This window comes from Anser anser (genome assembly GCF_964211835.1).
Source record: "Anser anser genome assembly, chromosome: 21".
Taxonomy (NCBI): domain Eukaryota; kingdom Metazoa; phylum Chordata; class Aves; order Anseriformes; family Anatidae; genus Anser; species Anser anser.
In genome coordinates this window covers 4869714-4891402 of record NC_139742.1, presented here as the reverse complement: position 1 = coordinate 4891402, position 21689 = coordinate 4869714, and the positions used below count along the sequence as shown (strand labels likewise).

Here is a 21689-nt window from a genome sequence, read left to right as displayed (position 1 = left end):
TGCAGAAAAGGACAGGTAGGAGTGTACACAAGGGAAAGAAACAAATCCAAAAGCTACTGTCCAAGTTAGTTTGATCAAAAGCATCCGAGCCTACATGGAAGTAGGTAATGCGTGTCATCAGATGGGTTATTCCCCAAAGCCAAGGTCATATGAATACTCCAGAACTATGCAAAAGCTATTAGGGAAGAACTGTGTCAGGTGTTCAGGGACGAATATATGACTAGAGGAAGTGATTAATCAGTGTCAAGGCAGTCACTATCTGTGGCAGGTACTCCATATGGACTACGTCAGGTCAAATAGGAGCCCTACATTTTACTGAAGTCAGTGTTTAGTCTAAACGGTTTCACATGGATTTCACACGGATGGTGGAGACATCTGGATTTGCTCGCCAAGTGCTGGTGGACAGGCAGCGCGTGATGGGGGAGCTCCCTTGTCCTGTGGGAGAGGCAGGCTGGCACCACGCAGCCCCGCAGCTCCCTGCCCTTCTGCCTCGGATGAACCATGGTCACTCCTCAGCTGGCCACAGAGCCGGGGATTCACTGTCACCACTGACAAGAGGATGTTCACAGTGCCTTGGCATGAAATGCACCGTGCTGGGAAGCAGTATAATTGCCTTTCTGCAGCCCTGAGGAGGGTGCTGGCTTTTGCTACTCTAGCAACAATAGGACTCATTTTCCTTTTCTTTCCCCCTTCATTACATCCTTATTATGGTGTCCAGTAGCCTAATTTACATATGTTTTGTATTACAGTGGCTTTGCTTTATCCTTCTTATTTCACCTCCTTTTCCCCAGTTCTCTTGGTAATAATGAGTCTGTGGTAGGGCGTGGATTTATTCGGACTGCCAGGCACGAAATGTGGGTAGGACATGGAGGACTGCAGATCTCAGGCTTTCTAAACTGGACACAAGGCAGGTAGATTTGGGTGTTCAGTGCCACTGCCGGAGCACGGTTAAAAACAAAACCTCTCCTAACACTCCGTGAAAGACTGATCAAGAGGCAGCTCTAATGAACCGTAGTCACCTGGAGAGATTACAGAACCCTGTTTTGAGGGAAAATCAGGCAGCTCTTAGACACAAGAGCAAAAATGCGTGTAACAGACCTGCTTGCTGCAAGCACGAAGAGCACTGCCACAGGCAGTGACCAGCGCTAAGATTCTTGAGCCTCGTGTTTACGGTTTCACTACCATGACTTGCCACTACATGACAGGAAAATGTTGCAATGACTGCGTCGGAAAGTGCAGACGCAGCTCCTGCAAGCTGTGGCAAAGTTCTTGTGTGAGTTACCTCGAGAGAAAATGTAAGCTACCTCCTGGGGTTAGCTGGTAGCATGCCTTATACATCAGCTTTCAGACATTAAAATTTTTATGCCATTTTACTCCAACAGGAGAAGAACACAGAGTATTAATTATCCACATAGTTGAGAGCCCACTGCCTTTGCTTACAAAGCAGTAACTTCTGAAACACTGCTTGAGCCAGATCCACATACGTATTTGTATCCATGTAGGAACACTGTATTTTTGGAACAAAGCAGAATCTGTGTGGCTATTATGTGCTAGGTAGACAGTAAAGACTTACTTGCATGCAGACCATAACCCGAAGCCAGTGTTTAGCCAATGAAGAGGAACTTACTGAAACAGCTTTTTCCTCCCAAGATCAGTTCAGTTCTGTCTGCACGTGCAAGACCAGGTCTTCCCCTTTTAGCCTTCAGGTGACCTTCCTCAAACTGAGCTGGACTGGGGCCTCCTGTTCCTCCACCAGGCTCCTGGGGCAAGGCAGCTTTGGGGGATATTTGTCAGCATTTCTTTGGCCAAGAACTGCATGCACTGACCAGGGCAAAACCATTTCAGCTCTAGTGGAGCAGGAACCAAGCTGGACAAAAGGCAATAGCAGCAGGAACAACATGAAGGAGATTAACTCTTTGCAGATCATGAGAAGACATTATCAAAAGCCTTCAGGAGAGATGCCTGAGATACTGAAAGATAAGTTGCCCAGGAAAAGAAGTGCCAAGAATAGCATGGGAAGTACCCTGAAAGCCTGAGCACAGTGAAAGCAGGGGGAGGAAGGAAATGGGAAGGAAAGCAGAAGCTTCGTTTCCTATAGAAATAGTTAGCAGTTATAATGCTCCCACACCCCAAATGCTGCTGCTGTAAGACACGTACAGCTTGATCTAAGTTGAACCAACCCCACTCTTAGAGCTTGTCTTTAAACAGCTATGCAGAAGGAACCTTCTTCTCAGTGAGCACCTGGCTGAAGAGGCTGCAACAAAGGGGTCCTAGCAACATCGTCATCAGTTTAACATCATGCTGTAGGTTCTTTCTCCAGGTAGAGGCAACATTTTGGTAAAGCATCAACTGAGGTTATCCCACAGTGATAAAAGGCCAAAAAGAAAGCAGTAAAGAATGGGAAATATGACATAGCTGCTTCCTGGAAGGAAGCCGTAGAGGGTGAGAAGATGTGGCCACAGAGGTGGTCATGAGACCATCTCACCGCAGACTCTCACCGCCTGTGAGATGTGGAGTTGAGCCAGCCACAAATAGGTGAGTTCTTAAGGGTGTTTCTTAAATGTGGAAGCTCTTTAGCACACAAAGTAGACTTGGCAGGGTGGCTCCACGCTCAGAACAAACTGGAAGAGACATGCAAAGCTCGGGTCAGAATGCTGGGAGGGAAAAAAAAAAGGAGACTGCATGGGGTCATAGAGCAATAAAAAGATCTCAGAGGCAATTCTAAGGTAGTTCTCACCTGTCTGCATGGGGAATATCCCTCCCACAAGACAGTGCCAACCCCTTGAAACCAGAAGTGCATTTATTCTCAAACAGAACAATAAAAGAAACAACTCCTGCAGACATTAACATTTGCCAACAATCAGCGAGATACTGAAATTTCTGAGTGTTCAGTCCTTTTCCATAGCGATGGGTAGGTATGACTCTCTCTCACTCCAATCTGTGTAGGAAGCAGTTTGAAATCTCAAGGTAGGCACTGCGCTCTCACCACTCCCCTTCTCAGGGGCTGCAGACCAGCTTAGCGTCTCAGTCTGGTGCTTTTCACAAATAACCTGGTGAGCAAAGGATAACTGTTTACAAACCAGGAAGAGATTACTCAAGGAAGAAGGGTTGTGTAATACTGCTCATCCTCCAGTGCAGCAGACAGCAGTGGAAGCCAGAGGCTAACAGAGGAAAGCGCAAGTGCTCTCAATTTGGAGGATTCAACTCCCATCCCATGTGGGACAGGACACGCTGTCACATGCTCAAAACAACCTGGAACAAAGGTAAAGTCCAGCTGGGATCACCAGGGTTGTCTGGATGGGGACAGCAAGCATCATGGCCTTCTCTCAGTGGTTCTGGGCCTGAAAGGCAGGGCTGGCTAGGTCAGCAATCACTCCCCACTCAATCATCTTCAGCAGCCAGTTCCTCTCAGCTGTGAGATTATGCTGAATGAGCTGCAAGGACAAGAGAGCCAAAGTTACTGATTATTCCTTACAGTGCCTCTCATCCACCCCAAAATGCACTGGATCCTGCCTGACCCAACATGTAGCCCCCTGCAGGACTTTCACTGCACAGGACCCTCCTCCCCGAACTAGGCCAGATGACAGGCACCACAAAGGAGCCAGCATCTGTTCTCAAGCTGCTCTCTGGGAACAAAGCATGTTCCCCAGGATGCCCCAGCAGGAATTTCCACAAGAAACACGAGTGACAGCTACCAGAGCTCACAGCTCCTTTAGTCCCGGCTTTTGCCAGCAGGCTTCCCTATGGAGAACACCTCAGTTTGAAGGGGAAGCATTTTCTACCTCTTCTTTCCGTGAGCGACCTGTATTGTAATAATGTATTGGTGTAGTATTGTCATGGTTGCCGGGGTAACCAAAGCCTGCAATATTGACCTCCTGGCATATATGGAGGGCTAAGTTCAAAGCAATGATTCCCGTGGTGGCATATCTCTGGGAAGGGAAAAGAGAGAACATCTGTTTAGCATTTCAAACTCATACTATTACAAAACCGATACTAGCAACACCTTTTCAGCTGGGACCAATAGTTTCCACATACTCCACGTAGCAAGAAAATATGTAAATGAAGTAGGACAAATGCCTGGACAACACTCCCTGAACTCAAACAAGGAACATCTTTTGAGAAGGTGCTGCAGAAGATAAGGGCTCAGGAGTGTAAAACCTCTGAAATGATAAAACACGGAGCTCCATGGAAATCAAAAAGCTTTTGGATGGAAGGAATCAGCACACTTTTTAATAAGGCCACATCCATTACAGAGCCTGGACAAAGTCCCTGCATCTCTTTCTTTTCCATGTGCCTCTGTGTGTGTGTTCCCTGCTGGGGGCCCTCGTGTGAAACCTCACTTCTAATCCATGCATTAAATTCCCGTCCCTGGCCTGTGTGCTACAAAACTGCCCTCTGCTCACATAAACCTAACATGACCATGTACAAACCGCGACATTAAAAGCCTTGTGGCTGTGCAGAACAGCCACCACGCTTGTGAGCAGCTGAACACGCTGCCTGGTTCCCCAAGCTCACCCTAGCACTTAGCACCCCTCATCTGGATTGTCCCACTTTGCACTTTCCTAACAGTTTAACAGGGAAATGTACTTTTTTGCAGCATTGCTTCAGCAGTCAGGAGACTTGGTCTCTAATCTCAGCCCAGCCAAGAGTCAGCGCACGACCTTGGACAAGGTTATTTCACCACACCAGACCTTCAAGCTTCTCCTGCATTTGTTGCAGATTATAAACATCCTGGTGGTGCCCAGCAGGCTTAAAGTTAATTAAAGATTCCACAGCACCATCACAAAGATCATCAGGACTGAAGACAAAGTATCATTAGATTCATTAATGAAGTAATCCTCCATCGTGCAGCGAAGGGGAAATTTGTGTTCCAGAAGCAGTGGGCATAACAGCCAGCCTCAAGCCAGAGATCTGTAAGAACTGAATGTTTTAAGGAAAGCCAACCAAAACTCCTCACATTTTATGCTAGCTAATTATCAGTAATGGTCTAGACAGGGAAAGCAAAGGAACATGTATGAAAGGCCTTGTATGACAAAGCTGCTAGTCGCTAGAGAAGCAGGTATCCTGAGGTCTACAACTATGGCCAGAAATTCAACTCTGAAGAGTCACTTGTATGCAAAATGGCAAGGGATTACCGGGCAGATTGGAATTAGAGTAATGCTGCACAGTTGTGACAGGTGGGGAAAAGTCTTCCTTTTCCTTGTACAAACAGGGCTCAAAACTTGAAACACCATGCTATAGGGAAAGACTGCATTTACTAGGGGAAGGGACTGGCTGACCCAGTGACTAGGTTTTCCTTCCCCTTGTGTGGCGCTGAAGCAGTAAGGTATTAGGGAAGACACGGAACACTGACGGTCATCTGTTTGCTCTCCAGCATGATATCATACCCTACTTGATGCATTCAGCTGCAGCAGTTTGTACGTTGCTTCGTAGGTGACATATGGGTTGAGAATACGTAGCTGAGAGATGTTCCCATTCCACTGCTGGGGGGGCTGCCGCCAAAATCCCACCTTTGTCTGTAGGAGAAAGGCAGAGAGGTCTTTATGGCACGTCCATGGACATCAGACCATGCCAGGAGAAAGTTAGCTGTGGTCTGTTGCTCTGGCTCGATGCTCAGAGGACTGAGAATTTGGAGGAACAAAGTTATCTCCTGGTCTTTTCCACTCATTCCAATGCACCCATATGCAATCTAGCTGTGACTGGGGTCTTTCTAATTAGTGAAAAATTAGGTCTCAGGTGCCTTGTGCAGCTCATTAAATATTTGAAAGATACATGATTATTAGAGCTATTGAATATGTCACTACAAATAACCTTGTTTCAACCTCCCCTCATTAAAGACTTCTCACCTTGTTCCTTGTTTTCAGCAACACTTCCCTCAGCCAGAGGAAATCCAGAGGCTTGAATGGGACAAACACCATCAGCGTATCATTGTCATTGTTTTCTAAAGGGTTGGGCAGAGCAGATTCAGGGAAGAAGAGACGGATGCTGGTTCTCTCACCCACATCTTTCTTGTACTCTTTTACTGGAGCATCATTTAATCTGAGAATCAAAGCCAGAAGGGCAGGATTGGTCCAATTTCATTATCGCCTGTTCCCAACCATGGATGCAGCTGTGTGCTGTCAGATGCCAGACTGGCCATATGAACGCACGTGAGGCACCACCACACATTATGGCCCAACCCAGCAGTCTGGTTGCACAGAATGGGCCTCCCCACCACACATCCCAATAGTTCCTCCTTTGCAAGAAAAAGATGGCAATGGCAAGCAACCACTATTTTTCAGATAGGGACATGAAACACATTAAATGATTTGCTTAAGACAGACTAAATCTGCATGTAAAGTTGCAATGCAGACAAAGATTGGGATTTCCTACGACTGCACTGAGCTGGAGGTGGCCGTCCAGTCCCAGGTACAACACCTATGAGTTAGCAGTACAGTTTCTGGCTCCTGCGGTGTCTGTGCTTAGCCATAAACTCAAAAAAAGTTATTTGATTACCTGAGCTGCTGGACCCTAAATGTTTCCCAGGCAAGAAAGTTACATATATGATATCAGTCCTCAAGCTCTGCTTAATTGTTAAGGTTTTAGTAAGGATTCAGTACCTGATGATAACATGGTGAGAGTCAATCAAATTCCCAAAGCGCTGTCCATGGATGGAGTAGCCATTGCCAACCACAATGCACCTTTGGCACCATAAGCTGGCAGAAGAATAGATTGCAAGAGATAAAATCCTCTGACTAGCATCTCCACCAGGTTAAATCAGCAACCCTGAGGGCCTTTTTGATGTCCTCAAGTAACTCCTGGGGTGACATCAGAGGAGAGAATCCCTGACTAGTAGGACTCTGGCTGTTTCTAGTCAGTGTAGCCACACCGGATAGCTGGTATGCTGGGGTTTACCCAGTAGACCAGTAACTATGAGGGTGGACCTCTGCTTGTGGCATGCAGTGCACTGGGGAGAGGGAGAATGAGACATCACAGAAAAATTAATCTAATTAACTAGAGGAAAGAAGGACCCAAGTGAAAGTGCTTGCCAAGAGCTGCCACGGACAGCTTACTTTGCTTCCAGCTCCCCCTGAATGTGGGCAGGCAGAACTGAGGGATTCACCCAGCTTTTCACTCTGTCATGCTTGGGATGGATTTAAAGCAAGAGAAAATAGATGGGACAGGGCAACACTGAGAACAGAACTCAGGGTATGACAGAAGTGAAAGGGAGGGAGCTGGGAGCTAGCAGCTTAAGTTCATCAGTAGAAGAACTGCTTGAAAGGGTACATTTAAAAGGGAGAGAAAGAGAAGCCTACTGAGAGAGGAGATGAAGAGTAGCAGGAGTGAGAGGCAGAAAGGACTGTGAAGTTGAGCACTAAGAGAGAGAACTTCGAAAAGCTGCAGAAACCGGGGCTCTCAACCCATCTATCACTTCTCCGACAGACCTGCTCCCCCAACACCCATCTCCAGCCCAGCCATCGTACCGGCCAAAGGATCCAGGCAACTCCTGCTCTGGAAGAAGCTGCAATGTGCTAAAAGCAGAGAGAACTAGAAGAGAAGAAGTTGAAGAGTCATCTTCAGGGGAAAATCGTGGCCCCACCACTGACAACAGGCTAACTCTCCTTTTTCTTTTGGGGTTTCACCCCCATGTAAAATGCCAGGACAGTTTACACGGGACAGCCTACTTAAACACTGCTCGTCACCTCCATCTGCCCAACACTGTCCACACTAGGCATTTTTGCCACATGAAGGACATGCACGTTATGATCAGCACTACCAGCAATTGAAGCTGGTCTGTAGTACCTCACACTGAATAAGGCAACAGGTACCAGCCCACTCAGTATCCTCTTTCCAATGGCATTTAATAACTTCTGCAGTGGCTCCTACTCTACCCACAAGAGCATTTCTCTCAGCTTTCCACTTCCCATCCCTCCCTGCACAGCTAGAGCCTGTAGTTAAAGCACTGCTCTCCTTCTTTCATGACTACTATGATGGACTACGACCTTTTCTCAAAGGCACCCCATCCAGTCAGCCCAGATTGACCCTGGTGCACGCTGGCACCCAGTATTTCTATCTCCTCTGCAGCACTTGAGGCTGCCAGGGAGAGGGAGGATCTCCAGCCACACCGTGTCCATCCACAACACTGAGGGCAGAGCACTGCAATACCTGAACTCTGCAGCCCAAAAGGAAGTTCATGGAACCACAGAACTTCTTCAGCCTTCTGTCTAAAAGGCCTGTCCATGAGCGAGTATAAGGATTTGCTGGTCAGGAAAGGCTTCCAGTGAGATTCAGACCTAACAAGAGAGAATCAGAGACGCAGCAGTTCATGGACAAGTGGAGCAGTCACAGCAGTGTCAGACACAAGGACTAGGGCAGCTGAAGCAGGCTGAATAATGAAGAGCTTTGGAAAGCTGCTGAACTGTCCTGAAGTACTTCCCAGAAATGACCCACATTTTTAAAATCCAGTCCCTACTGCTCACTGATTCTAACCCATCTTCTGAGCAGCAGCGACAGAAAAATTTCATTTCCTCTCCAGTTCTGCCCCCCCAGCTTCTCTCTTTTTTCAGTCATTTCTCTCTCTGTACTAGTTTGAGGAATGCTTACTCATTGTTTCATTGTTTATCCAGAGGAGAGAGGGAGAGAATTCCAGTTACGTTCCCAATTTCATTTACTCATTCACTTCATGACAAAGCTCAAAACACCCATGACAAAGCCTGACTGCACACTGACCAATTTAACAGCTCGCACCTCTTCCTCTCTGCTTGGACATTTTACTCACACTTTCTGCATTGCATCATCCTGCTGGCCTGTTGACTCACTTGTTATGGGGCCAAGGTGCAATTGTGCAAGAGTTAGCTGAGCTTAGTTCTATTTCCTTCCTGCATTTCTGCACACAAACCCCAGAATGCCAGTCTCCACCAAGCAGTAGCCACCGAGACACTGACTGATCTCTCATCAAAATTCCCCACACAAATGAGATACAGCTAACAAACCTCCCAAGAAAAGGCTTTCTCCACATGAAGCGTCTCTGGCAAGCACCAACATGCCTCCTGTAAAAGAAACACGGTTAATTTCCTACCAGCCCTTCCTGAAGGCTCTCAAACCTTAGATTGTGGCCTGAGAACCAGTGGTAGTTCAGGAGGTCTCTTAAAGATGTCTACAAATGGAGGGTTTTGAGCTTCTGACCATGTTGTCCCATCTCCCAGCTCCTGACCACTGCTGTCCATGAACAGGCCCCCTCCAAAGAGCAGGTAAAGGCCTCCTTGTCTGCTCAACAGAAACACACAGGAATTTAGATGGAAAAAGACATCTGCCAAATAATAATGCCAAAGTTAAGTCAAGCTGCTCACGGCCTTGAGCAGCTTGAGTTTTAGGAAATCGTTGGCCTCAGGTGAGCCTTGTTCTTTACTCCACATGGAGGCACACAACGAAGAGCACTGTGGGACAGCCACAAGTTCCTCCAGCGGTGACCACCAACACTGGGGAATCCCTGCTGTGGTCTAGCTATCTCCAGGCTCACCAATGTTGTTTCATCCTGCTACTTTTCCATCTGCCCTGTCCTTCCAGGCAGAACACAGTCCTCCAAGTCCCCAAGGATTCAAACCTTACTGGGGGAGCTGTTTCTTAGCCCAGGTTTTACCCTGGCAGCTACTTTCCACAATAAAGAACTGTGTCCCACAGTTACCCCAGACCACAGCAGCACTGAGGTCAGAAAATGGAAGAAGTTAACTTACCCAACATGACTTTCAAGTGTGTTCATCACATAGTACAGCTCCTTCATGCACAGACCTGCAGAAGGAGAGGCAGACACAGGTAGATCAGCTGCACAGCCACAGCACGACAGCTACAACCAGCCCACTGTGCAGCCCACGGGACCTCTCCCCCCACAACAGCACCTCCTGAGTCCCTGCAGCCATCAGACCTGCAGCTGAGCAGATCAGACCCTGTTTCAGAGTTTGGAGCCTCCAAGTGGCTGCATTTGATTTAGGCCCTTGCTAGCAAGAATTAATGGGCCTTCTGGTAGTGAACCCGAGGACCACGAGCACATTGAAGCAGCTCCTGCTGCACAAAGCAATCCATTATGCCCCAGACAGGCAGCACAATGCAGCCACAACTCACACCATGATGCTTGGGTACAAAATCCAGAAAGCTGAGGAAAGCAAAGGCTCACAGCAGTAAGAAGAAATGCACATGCAGGAGAAATCCTCCAGTCTCAACCAGGGCTGCTTCCAGTGCTGAAATCAGCAGGTCCATGCCAGACAAAAGATTAGCTGAGAGCAGTTTAGTAACATGGACCACAGCTTGTCTGAGCTGCTCTTCACCTTAAGCAAGGCACTGTGCTGATTCAGAGCACAAGCTTGGCTTCCCCTGGATGAATTTGGGATTCATGCTTGCCCTGCATGTGGATGCAGCAGGGAAAGACTTCTCCATCATGTGCACCCTTCTAGTGGCATGACCCAAAGCAGGAAATGTGAGGGAATTGACACTTCAGACATTGCTGCAGCTCTAAGGAGCTGAGGAAGGGGAAGGATTTGCCCCTGATTTAGGAGGGGCCCAGAGGTCTGTCCCCTCACCCAGCCCATCAGAGTGCCCAGCTCCACCTGCTGGCTTCATGGAGCTGCTGGTGTGCTGGTGCTAGCATTTTCCAGCATTAGTTGTTTTTGCTGTTTCTTTGTGTTTTGTTTGTTTATTAACCATTAGTAAAGAGGCCACTCAGATTGGAGATAAAGACTTTTAATTTGACTTTCCTCAGCACTTCCCACATCGTACAACAAAATAGTCGTTACATTATGATGGCTCTTTCTTTTTTATGAAAATGACAATGGTCGCATCTTGGCCATTAAGCAGCAGTGATTTTTTTCTGTGACAAACAACTGGTCTTTCAATGACAGTATGAAATTAGAATTGGTTTTCATTCTCTTGGAGCGAGATCACAAGCAGTTACGTACACTCGTACAGACATTGTACCAGTGGGTCTCTCCTGGACCTCCTGCACATACCACACCGAGGCTTTCATCAGCCGATTAATTTCTGGGTTGCTACACACAAACACACAATGCAGGCAAACACCCACCTCTGGACCCTAATCCTGCAAAGACTGCAGTGGCATTTATCAGAGGGTGACTGCTAGACCTCCCCTCTGTCCCAGGAATCTCATTCGATTATCACAGAAGCATGTTAACCCTGCTTTAGCCTCCCGCAGCCCTCTGCACACATACCAGACGGGAGGCTTGCCTTGCTTTGAGGTTTTTAAATATTAACAAATATTAATACAGGGGAGAATTCATGAAGTTAACACCTAGCTGTTCTACACTTGTGCAAAACAACAGAAGGATTTCTGTACTTCGGGAAAAAAGTCACCTTTTAGATGCTTTTCTGCTCACCACACCCCCTGAGACATCCAAGATGACTTGATAAAATTCACCCAAAACAGGCACACCTAAAAAATCTCTTGGAAAAAAACAAGTTTGCTAGTGACAAATATGAGTGGAAGGCTCATGCACAGGAGAGCAGAGCTGTTGCAGGGGGAGCTGCACGTGGCGGGGCCGTTTGCAGGACAAGGCCCAGCATTTGGGAATACAAGCGATGGAGCTATGTGCAGTGAAAGCAGGGCACCACGACCGGTGCCTGTGCTCCTGTTGCTGATCCCTATGCACTGGGAATGCATTTAAGTCCACAGATCCCCCTCATCTCAGTCTGTGGGGACATGGGGCAGTGTTTGTTGGATTTATGGAAATGTGTCTCCTTCCCTGCTATCTTCTGGCTTATTCCATTTTGGGGGTCTCTCCAGTGAAGACATCCATGGCCAGGAGGGGACCCTCCCTCTATACAGTCCCAGCCCTGCAAGGCATAGGGCAGGGGGACACAGCGGTGAGTGATGGCTGGGAAACAGCAAGGTTCAGCACGGATTGAGGTTTTCTTACCCACGCACAACAATATCACCAGCCTTTTCCACTGAAAAAGGGCAAGGACAAGTCTTCCCGCTACAGATCTGGCATTCATGCTGTCTCCATGCACACCCTGCAAAAAAGTAGAGACAACATCAGTCAGACGGGGCTGAGGAGCTTTCATCTGGCACTTCTGCAGAGACAGGCAGGCTGCGTGCCTGTCCCGTAAGCCTAGACTTTCCGACGCTGTGCCTCTGTCCACACAGCACTGGTGCTCCCCATGCTCTGCCTGCTGGCCTCAAGGCCCCTGCAAACACTGATCAGGATCAGTGCAGCTCATCCCTCTGCCTGCACAGGATCTGGCATCACAGCTGCGTGCCCAGTAAGCAGGCGGTGGAGGCACCTAACCACCTTCCCAGGGGTGTTCCCTTCTCACGGCCCCACAGTTTGTTCCACTGACAAAGGAAAAGAGAGCCCACAAAGTGCTGCTTTGACTGCCAATAAAGTCCTGTGATCAATCCTTCTATGCTGTGGAGTTTGTAGTGTTTAGGTGTCTGGGTTTGACTGACAGCCTTAATTATATAGGGACAGCACCGCAGCTCACATAGACAATTGCTGGTTCGGGCTGGTGAAAAACAGGAATAATGTGCTCCTCTCTTGGAGGGATGGTGCAGAAAGTGAGCGCTCAGCTTACCCATCTGATGGTGATCATCTAATTATCCTCAATGAGCTGGATACAAATCCGAGCTCAGCAGCAGGGAAGCAGTCTGCGATGCTCTCAGTCCACCTTCTTCCCCCCATCCCCTGGCCTGGAAAAAGACCTTTGCAAGGCTGATTAATCCATCCAAGCAGACCCTTCTGCTGGCTGCCACTCATCTAGAGCAAGGCTGCCCTCTGAAACCCAGGGCTGGCAGCTGCTGCCCTCCTGGACGATGTCAAGGAGGTCTGGGTGGTCCCCCAGCTACGGGCAGCATGTGAAGTGCATCAGAGCTGGCCGTAAATAGGAAGCCCTGGCAGCCTGCTGTGCTTTGGGACAGCAGGGTCTTTTTTTTGGGTGGATGGATGCCTGTTAGGGGAAGGGGATTGGGAGTGTTTCCCAGAAAGACCTTAAGACAGGGGTGTGGAGAGAGCTAGCTCATCTTTTCTGGCTGCAGACCTACTGTGGAGGTGGGAGTGGGCTGAATGTGTGCCTTTTGCAGGCTGATGCTTTTGCTTAAAAATATAAGGAAGGCAAGAGGTCTCTCACCCCATTTCCCTGCAGGCAAACGTTGCAGACTTACACGGTGCTCTCGGTTATAAATATGGTCACCTTTTCTCCTGCTCTGTCAAACTTTGCAGTCGAAACTACATGCAGTACTTTCACCTCTAACTAGACTCAAGGAGCAAATCTGCAGGTCTGAGCAACAATTTTGTACTTGCAGCTTCCCATCCCTCTCATTTGTCCTCAGAGTTAAAACCAGCCTGATATATAGGCATCTCTTGCTGCTTTCTTCTGCTGTGGTTTCCCCAGTGCATGCTGAAGCCAAGGGAGGACCAGCAGGTACAAAGAGTCCCATAACAAACTACAGCAACCACATAGGATTTATGTAAGCCTTCACTCTAAAGTGGAGGAAAAACCCATGTCCAAGGCAGTTACGATGGCAAAAGAACATCCCCTGTCCCTCCTGTTCTCAAGACAAGATCACTGAAACCAAGCCCTGCAGACAGATCAGAGCAGGAGCTGCAGGAGGCTGAGAATGAGCAGTTTGAGAACAGCTCTTACTGCCTGACAGAAAGGCAACAGCTTCTGCACCCAGCCCGGCTTCCAGCAGTACCCCCTCTGCAAAACAGCCCCCAAAGCCTGTGTGCATACACCCTTGTTTCTGCAAGATGCCTCCTGCCTGCCAGGAGGCTTCATTTGCCCGTTTCTACTTCTCTCAAGCCTTTCAGGTTTCTTTTCACAGAGATGTTTTCTTTTTCTGTGTGATTTTTTTTTCCTGCTTTCCATTCTAATTAAGGTATTTGTCTCCACAGCAGGAAATGCAAACTGCTGCAGACAATCTCGATATGTATTTTAGAGGAGGAAAAAATATTTAGAAAAGCTATTAACTTCAGATATGCACACAAGCAATCACTAATCATGTCCCTAGAAACCAGAAAAATCAAGAAAAAAAAAGGAAAAGAAGGATGCTCCTGTTTTAAAACTAGAAAAAAAATGATGATCGAGTTTTTAATTCTGTGCCTAGAAATGAAGGGTCAGATTTTTGGCAAAGAAAAAACCATGCCTGTTAGCTAAAAGCAGGAGCTTTTCCCTAAGAAACTCCAGGAGTTGAGGAGTTGCTGAGTTCTTTTAAAAATCTGCTGCTCAATATTATCGCTGGAGATGGGCTGACTGCTAAGCACTAGTGAAAACCTCGTTTTGTCTAAGTGTAAAGAGCTGAGCGCTGCGGAAACTGCATCTGGATTATGTGTGCTGATTGAATCACAGGGTCAGAAATCAGCCCTTAACGCCTGCTCCACACACTGCCCTCGCCACACACATGATCTGAAGGGGAAGGAACCGATTTACTACTCCCTGCCTCAGCTTCTCCACTTGCAAAACGGAATTACCAGAATTCTCTACCTCTCAAAGGGGCTACAAGCCCGAAATCGTTGGCACAGAGCAGCTCCGATGAGTCACTGCAGCAGGCCAAGAATAACACAAAAATACCTAAAGAGATGAGGCATTTTCTATTCTTCAGAGAGCGATTGATTAGATGAGCTATACTGGGATTTTTGTCCATCAGAGATTGCAAACTTGAAAAAAAAATGGCCTAGAAAACGAGAGTGCATTCTTGCTGATTCTCTTTCCCTCTTCCCACACCACTCCCAGCCTCTGCCTCCCCTGCTCCAAATTTTTTTTTTTTAAATCTACTTCTCTAAATGTTGTTTCTCTCACATCAGCCCAGCAGGAGAGGCAGAAATCAAATTATAACCACTGAAATACCCATCAGCGCTTAGTGCCAGGGGGGTGGGTGGAGACAGTGGAACATTTTGCTTCAGGTTTCAAAAAAAAATCTATCTTTATTAAAATAAACAGGCACAAAAGGAGAATGAGAAAGAAAATCAATCAGCTGCATTTAAAACAGGGAGATATCAAGCAAAGAGTGCTCCATCCAGAGAGATGGACACAAGCTGCAGAAACCAAGCCCCTCCACCCCTCTCCTTACTTGGAAGAGTGTTTTTCTCCTCTGCTCCTGATTTTGTGCTTTCTCTCATGGACGTATGTCTTGTTACTTATGGAGAAGTCCTAAAGAGAACTTTTTCCTATGGGGATGACAACAGGAGGAAAAGCAGAGCCATCCACCTCGTGTCCACCACATAATTCAAGCCAACCTCTATGAAGATCACACTTTCACATACCTACACAATCTGGCAATAATTTGGGCAGAACTTGCTGCATTTATACATTTTCAGTTCATCTACAAAGAACAGCTAACTACCACGATTGTCACATCCAAATATTTTAAGCAGAGTTTCTCTCCTGCAGGGATTATTTCAGGAAAAAAGCATGTGCTACATGGAAATGCTGTTGCAGCCTTTCTGTTCGTCTCTGCAGCTCTCCCCGGTTTTTGGCTAGAGGATCAGTCGCTTCAGGAGCCAGCAAACTAACAAATGCGCTCGCCCTCTTCCAAGCCCCAGGTGCCAGCCAGCAGGATATTATCATGCAAGACCTGCACCGGGGCTCGCTTCCGACCAGCGCGTATCTGAAGACCATCTCTCTGCCTGCGTGAGCTCAGGAGGCGAAGCCAGACGTGGCAGCGACAGGATCTGAGCGAGCTGAGGGCCGGGGCAGTGCCCCTCAGTGCACCCGGGTGAATGCATTTGGTGCATGCTGGCGTACAGGTGCTGCTGCCCAAATTAGCCCTACATCTGTCTTGCCACCTGGTCAAGCACAGCTGGTCTCTCTGGGGAAGATTTAGGTGGGTCTCCGCAGAGAGGGGGAATGGCCTCAGGCATGCCAAGATCAGGGACTACACCCTGTACGGCTGTGAGGAGCCACTGCACAAATCCACCCTGCATTTTGGGAGGTGCCAGCTCACAAATGTGCTCAGGCCCACGACGCAGCGCCGCACGCACTCAGCTCCTCCTGTCCCAGGGAGATGGGCGATGCCATGGAGGCAGCCAGCAGCTCGGGTGCAATGCTTTGCCCTAGCTGGGGACAGCAGTGGGCACCATCGCCCCCCAAACCCTCCTCCTCACCTGGTCCCTGGAAAGCCACCGCACTTGCAGTAGCTTTGCCTCCTCGGAGGGGTTAAAAGCCCAGCTGAGCTGCAGAAGAGGCCGAGGCTGTTTTGCGCTCCTGCAGTGCCATCATGTGCTTCAGGTATGCACTGCAGCATCTCCTGTGTGCCAAAACTCACAGAGGCCAAGGAGGCAGAGGAACCTGTGAGCAAAACCCTGGGTGTCCCTGGGGGTGGCACATCCCAGCTCCCAGCACTGACCGCCCAGGAGCAGGATGGCCTGTGGCCACCACCTCCACATGTGCGTGGGCACCAAGAAGTGTTCACAGGAGAGCCCTGCGCCGGGACGCTCTGTGGACCAACACTGTGCAACCGTTCCACGTGCCGCAGAAAGTCAGCTCAATGGCTGCGTCAGAGCTCAGCCTGAGACCAGGAGGTGCCACAGCTGCCACAGCCTTACTTCAGCTTGCCACTGCTTCAGGTGACCTTAAAGGGAGGACTTTGTAAAGTGGGGATGGAGGGACTTGGAGGACCCCCAGATGCATTAACTGGGGATTTTGCAGGGCACACCTCACCAGTGCCGTGCACCCACCCCAAACAGGCTCTCGTTCCCTGCAGTCATCCATGCACAGGGACAGGAGAGCAGCCACATCCACCCTACATCAACTTGGGCTTCATTTTTCTGCTGCTGTCTTTGCATTACTTTTCAGGGGATGTACAGAAAACCTACGGAGAATTGCATGGGGCTGGGGAGGAGGGAGGCAGACAGGACCTGCTCCCGTTCCCAGGGAGGTCTCTGAGCCCCAGCATGGCTGTGCTACAGAGCCTGGGTGCAGTGCTGAAGTGTGGGTGAAAGCTCCAGACCAAATGTTTCAGCAATCTCAGTGCCCTTCAGCACGGGCCTGAAATCAGCCCAACATCTCACAAGGCTACCAAGATCTCAGAGGGGAATAGCAAAGGAACTACCAGCAAAAGAAGCATGGAGTGGGAAATGGGGATTTTACCCCCCTTTTTCGCCTGGAAAATTCCCCACCCTAGAGATGTCCCAGCAGGGCCATCTCTCTGCTTAAAAAGCCCTTTTCCAGCTGTGGCAGGTCCTCAGCCGCTGTCAGCGGGCACTGTGCCACGCTGTTAAGCGAGTCCATGGGAGAGAGTGCTCATTAACAACGCCAGCAAATGGCATCATGGTGCTTTGACAGCACCTAGGGTGAGAGCTGCAAAGTGCCCCGATCAGTGACGGCAGCAGCAAGCAACACGCACAGCATGGTGTCCGGCCACCTCAGGGGACCTGGGAAGAGGACATCCAGCAGCAGAGCCGGGGATGGAGGAGCTGTGCACAGTGTGGGGAGGGCAGAGCACATGGCTGGCAGCACTGGGGCCACTGGCATCTCTGTGTTTAGCTTGCTCTGGTCTGCCTTCTCGTTCGGAAAAGGCACCTTGGGGTGCTGCAGCCTTGTCTCTGTGGAACCAGACCACTTTGCATCCCTCTGTGGCCGGCATGGGTCCTGTCTCCCCACATGGATATTGCTGTCACTGCTCCTTCCCGTTCCCCTCCAGGGCACAATTCCAAACGCAACCCTCCTTCAGCCCTCATGTTTTCTCCCATTGATCTGATGTCAGTTTGCCAGCCCAAAGCTTTAGCAATTCACACTGCTCTCTGCAGCTTTCTTCCCCATCCCCAAGCCTTAGAACAGCAGCAAGATGCACAGACAGGCCCTGGAGCCTAACCAAGACCCAACTTACTGTGCAAGGAAAAATACGAACTGCTGCATGGGAAAAATGAGCTACCCCAAGTGCTCCAGGCACAAGCCCTGCAGGGCAGGAGGAAGAGGAAGGATCCACACGAACTGTCAGGCCCAGGGCGAGAGGCTGGCTCTCAGAGCCCCGGGGTATGCACATGCCTTCCCACATCTCCCCTGCCTGCAGCGCAACCTGCCATGGCTGATGCAAGCAGAGGGGATGATGTGCACACCACAAGGCCCCAGCTCACCCTCCAGCGCCCTCACAGCTCTCTGCCTGCCAGTCCACACCACGTCCTGGGGCAGAGACTGTCCCAGCTAAGTTCCTGGGAAGACAGACCAGAAGGAAAGAGAGAAGAGAGGAAAAGCCTTTCACAGCTCCTTGTGCCCCACACAGCAGGCTGCAGCCGGGGCCAAAAAGCAGACACATTGATCAGCTTCACTGCAGGGACAGGCACAGTGGCAGCAAAGGGCACTCCTGGCTTCACTGCCTTTGTTTCTGGCTCTTGCACTCACAGGAAAAAGAAAAATAAAATAAAGTAAAATAGAGTAAAATAAAATAAAATAAAGTAAAATAGAATAAAAATAAAATAAAATAAAATAAAATAAAATAAAATAAAATAAAATAAAATAAAATATAAAATACCAAAACAAAACAAAATAAATCACCAGAGGTGAGGAAAATGAAGCAGCCTGACAGCAGACAAGATAAGCAATGGGGTACACACCGCTGGCTAGCCATGCTGGGATCTGGGTTATAAAACCAACTGCTATAATAACCATGGCCTGAAATAGCTTTTCTGTGGGGAAAAGGAGGAAAATAAGGCCTGGTGTTACATGGGGATAGGGGCTACTGTCAGCGTGACAGAGGAGCTCGGCCCCTGGAGCATCCCCACTCCAGAGCACTTTGCAGTGGGGTACAAGGGGCAGTAAGAGCCGGGCCTTGGGCTTTGGGGTGACATGGGGAGAAACCTGAGAGCAGAGGGCATTTTAAACACCATATGGCTGTTTGTCTCCCTGGGAAATGGGCACACCCTCGCCCTCCTGCTTGCTCCAGCCGTCTGTGACAAACTCCCCCACCCGCCCCTCAGACACCCGGCGCCCCTTGTCTGACAAGCCCACCCTGAGGGGCTGCCCCCCTTCTTCACCACAGCCCAGTCCCCAGGGATGCGGGGCCACTCGTACCATACCTGCCAAAGGTCCTGGCCCTGCTTTCTCCTCGCCCCCGCAACCTGGCACTCACACAGCAGGCCTCCCTACCGAAGTGCTGGCCTGCCCCGCTGTGGTCTCCTTGCCTTCGCTTCCCTCACAGCAAGCGATCCCTTGGGCCGTGGCCTCCCGAGGGAGGGCGTTACATTTGCTTGCCCCTTGTGCTGCAGGCTGGACAGCAGGAACTTGAAAACTTTGGGGTTGGGTGGGGGGGGGGGGGGACTTTTGGCACATTGCCAGCCCTACCTCTCTCCCCAGCCAGCTCCCATCCAGGCTGGGTTAGTCACGGTGGCTTTCACCGCCCCAAAATGACAGCCTGCCGCAGGCCGGCCTGTGCAAGCCCATGGTGGCAGTTCTTAGCCCTGTGCTGCGCAGGCCGAGCTCTATGTTCCCTGCCCACCTCGGGCACTGCAGGCCCTGGGGCCACGTCCCTGTCCCCAGCATGGGTTGCAGCACAGGAGTTTGTACCTACACAGGTCCTCTGGAAGCAAGTTGCAGCCCCGGAGAGGCCAGGGAAATTCATCCCACTCCTTCCCCTGCTTTCAGCCCCTGCCTCCAGTGCCAGCCATTTTGTATGACTCGCAAACTGGCCGCTTTGTGACTCCAGGCATCTTGATAAAATCCCTGGAAGTGATAAAGTTTGCCATCCAAGGCAAACAGGGGAGGGAATTTGCTTTCTCTGGTAAGCTGTTTTGTTTTTTTTTTTCTTTTCTTTTTTTTTCAGACTGTGCATCTGCTGCGGCCTCAGCCAAATTTCCCCGGGAAGCAAGGAGGTAAAGGTGTGATTCACCACCCACCACAAGCATGAGCCAGTGCTTAGTTTTATAAAACCCAGTGGAGAAGCGGAGAGCTGAAATGGGATGGCAGTAGAGAGCTGGAGGGGACAGTGTTCCCTTGGAGAAACTCAGCCAAAACCCTCCTGTCAAAGCTTTTCCACAGAAATTTTGATTTCTTAAGAAAGCTAACAAAGAACCAAAGTATTTAAGCTGAAACTGTTATAAATAGCTCTGGAAATGTGTCTACCTCAGTGCCCAATATTCCTGTTTTTCTCAAACACTATAGATCTCTACATTCACTATAATACATGGCTTTGGCTAGCCATGTTCCGTTATTACTTTTTAATGAAAAAAATATATTTGGGAGAAAGCAGGTTCTTTTCAATCAAACAATAAAATAAAGAATCTGCCTAAACTAGATTTTGACAAAAATTCTACTCAGAGGAAATTTATGCCAGTGCAAATGGATGTAAAAAGTTATTAGAGTGGAATCATAATATTTTCCTTGCATTTTATGGTGGCCTAAATGACATCAAAAACATAAGCAAAATTAGAGATATCCATATGTTTTCATTTCTTTCCTCTTTGCATTTCATTACCTCTCCTAGCCTGCTCCATCTGGAGGAAGGTTTCCTGCTAGGCACTCCTGGCAAGGAGTCAAGGGCAAGGGATGCCCTCAGGCCAGTCCTCAGGGCCGATTCTGGGCAATAAGACGGAAGGAAAGGCAGGGTCTATTTAACCTCATGGTCTTTGCTAAAGCTTGATAGAAAAGCACTGTGGTAGAAAGGGTACCGAGACTGTCCATCCCAAGAACACTCTTAATGTGTCCTCTACTGCTGCAAGCCAAAAACTTCCTACGACTAACTATTCTCTCGGTACCTTCTCTACTTAAGCATATGCTTAATTTGAAATCACGTTGACAACGGTAGGATGCAAGCAGTTTTGCTTAGATGCTCTCCTGATGTGGGTGTCTAGCTACCCATCAGCCCTATCCCTCTTCCTTCCCCCGCTTTGAGTCACACTTCCCAATTTTTTGCTGGCGGTGGTGTCTATTTTAGTAGATGGGAAAGAGATTCCTCTTCAGACTTACTGTGCTGCAATCAGCTACCACCTAGTAAAAGTTGCTGGATTGCTGCTTTCTAATTACCCCTTGCATACCCAAAAAGCCTGCAGCCGGTGGCACAGCGGGAACAGGCTGGTTTTCAGGTTGTCCCCATGCCTGGAAGGGCAGCAGGCAGCCCCTCTCTGCTCAGCATCCAGTCCTCCTGTAAGGGCCAAGCCTGTTGCAGTGTTTTGGCCCAGAGGCAGATAAAAACACAGCTTTGATTAGAGATAAGGGGATGTTTTCCATTCAAAACATTCAAAGAGATATTAGGCAGGATCAATGGAGCAAACTTCTCTTTAAACACCGTCTGTAGAAGACAGATCTAGAGTTAATGGGGAAAAGAGCTGTCTGACACAAAAGTAGAGGCCTTTGATTTCATCTTATCCCTGTGCCAAAGCAACCAGCCCTTAGGAGAGCAATGTGCTTTGGTGCATAGGAAAACATCCTTCTGTGGTTCAGAGACTTTGCACGGGAGCTGGGGGAAACCCTGCTTTGCCCTAGAGCAAACCCATGCCAGCAGGGATGGGGGAGGTCTGAAGCAGCAGTTTGCCATCACAGACCAGCTCCTGGCAACGACGACGGGCTCTGCTCTTAATTGCACTGACCCCTCTTGAAAGCAGGTTAAGCCCTTCCCCTACAAGTGGGAGCTTTTGTTTAGCATATTTACACAGGATGTCTGCAGGAGGGCTGAAACAAACCACTGGAGCAGACAGAGCTTGAAGGCTGTGCCAGAAATCTCTTGGTGAATTGAGCTTTTTTAGCTAAGAAGTTGCATGTCCCGTGCTACCTAC

General features: G+C 49.0%; 1 protein-coding gene across 15 annotated transcripts; it reads right to left on the bottom strand.

Moving 5' to 3' along the window:
* Positions 1–1481: 1481 nt before the first annotated feature.
* Positions 1482–19218, bottom strand: LOC310884990 (CMP-N-acetylneuraminate-beta-galactosamide-alpha-2,3-sialyltransferase 4-like). Of its 15 annotated transcripts, XM_083807683.1 has the most exons (13): positions 16089–17948; positions 15056–15152; positions 11904–12000; positions 9714–9768; positions 9166–9246; positions 8973–9029; positions 8146–8273; positions 7464–7527; positions 6600–6695; positions 5847–6039; positions 5388–5516; positions 3783–3929; positions 1492–3434 (listed from the first exon to the last, which is right to left on the bottom strand). In XM_083807683.1, the coding sequence occupies exons 3-13, from the start codon at positions 11980–11982 to the stop codon at positions 3327–3329; spliced, it is 1137 nt and encodes a 378-aa protein (XP_083663809.1). In that variant the 5' UTR covers positions 11983–12000; positions 15056–15152; positions 16089–17948; the 3' UTR covers positions 1492–3326. The 15 variants fall into 15 exon arrangements, 14 of the variants coding, with proteins under 14 accessions (XP_083663805.1, XP_083663801.1, XP_083663797.1 ...); XR_014574487.1 differs by lacking the exon at positions 15056–15152 and having other exon boundaries at positions 1482–3434; positions 3696–3929; positions 17813–18153; XM_083807671.1 differs by lacking the exon at positions 15056–15152 and having other exon boundaries at positions 1490–3434; positions 17813–18153.
* Between the last annotated feature and the right edge of the window lie 2471 nt (positions 19219–21689).

Excerpts from the sequence above, each read along its gene's own strand:
- LOC310884990 (XM_083807671.1), bottom strand. The coding sequence starts at position 17,980 with ATGTGGGAAGGCATGTGCATACCCCGGGGCTCTGAGAGCCAGCCTCTC. Across the intron at positions 8,274-8,972 it reads AGAAAGCCTTTTCTTGGGAG|GTCTGAATCTCACTGGAAGC; the intron begins GTTTGTTAGCTG and ends CTCTCTTGTTAG. Across the intron at positions 7,528-8,145 it reads TTTTGGGCTGCAGAGTTCAG|TTCTCTCTGCTTTTAGCACA; the intron begins GTATTGCAGTGC and ends CTTCTCTTCTAG.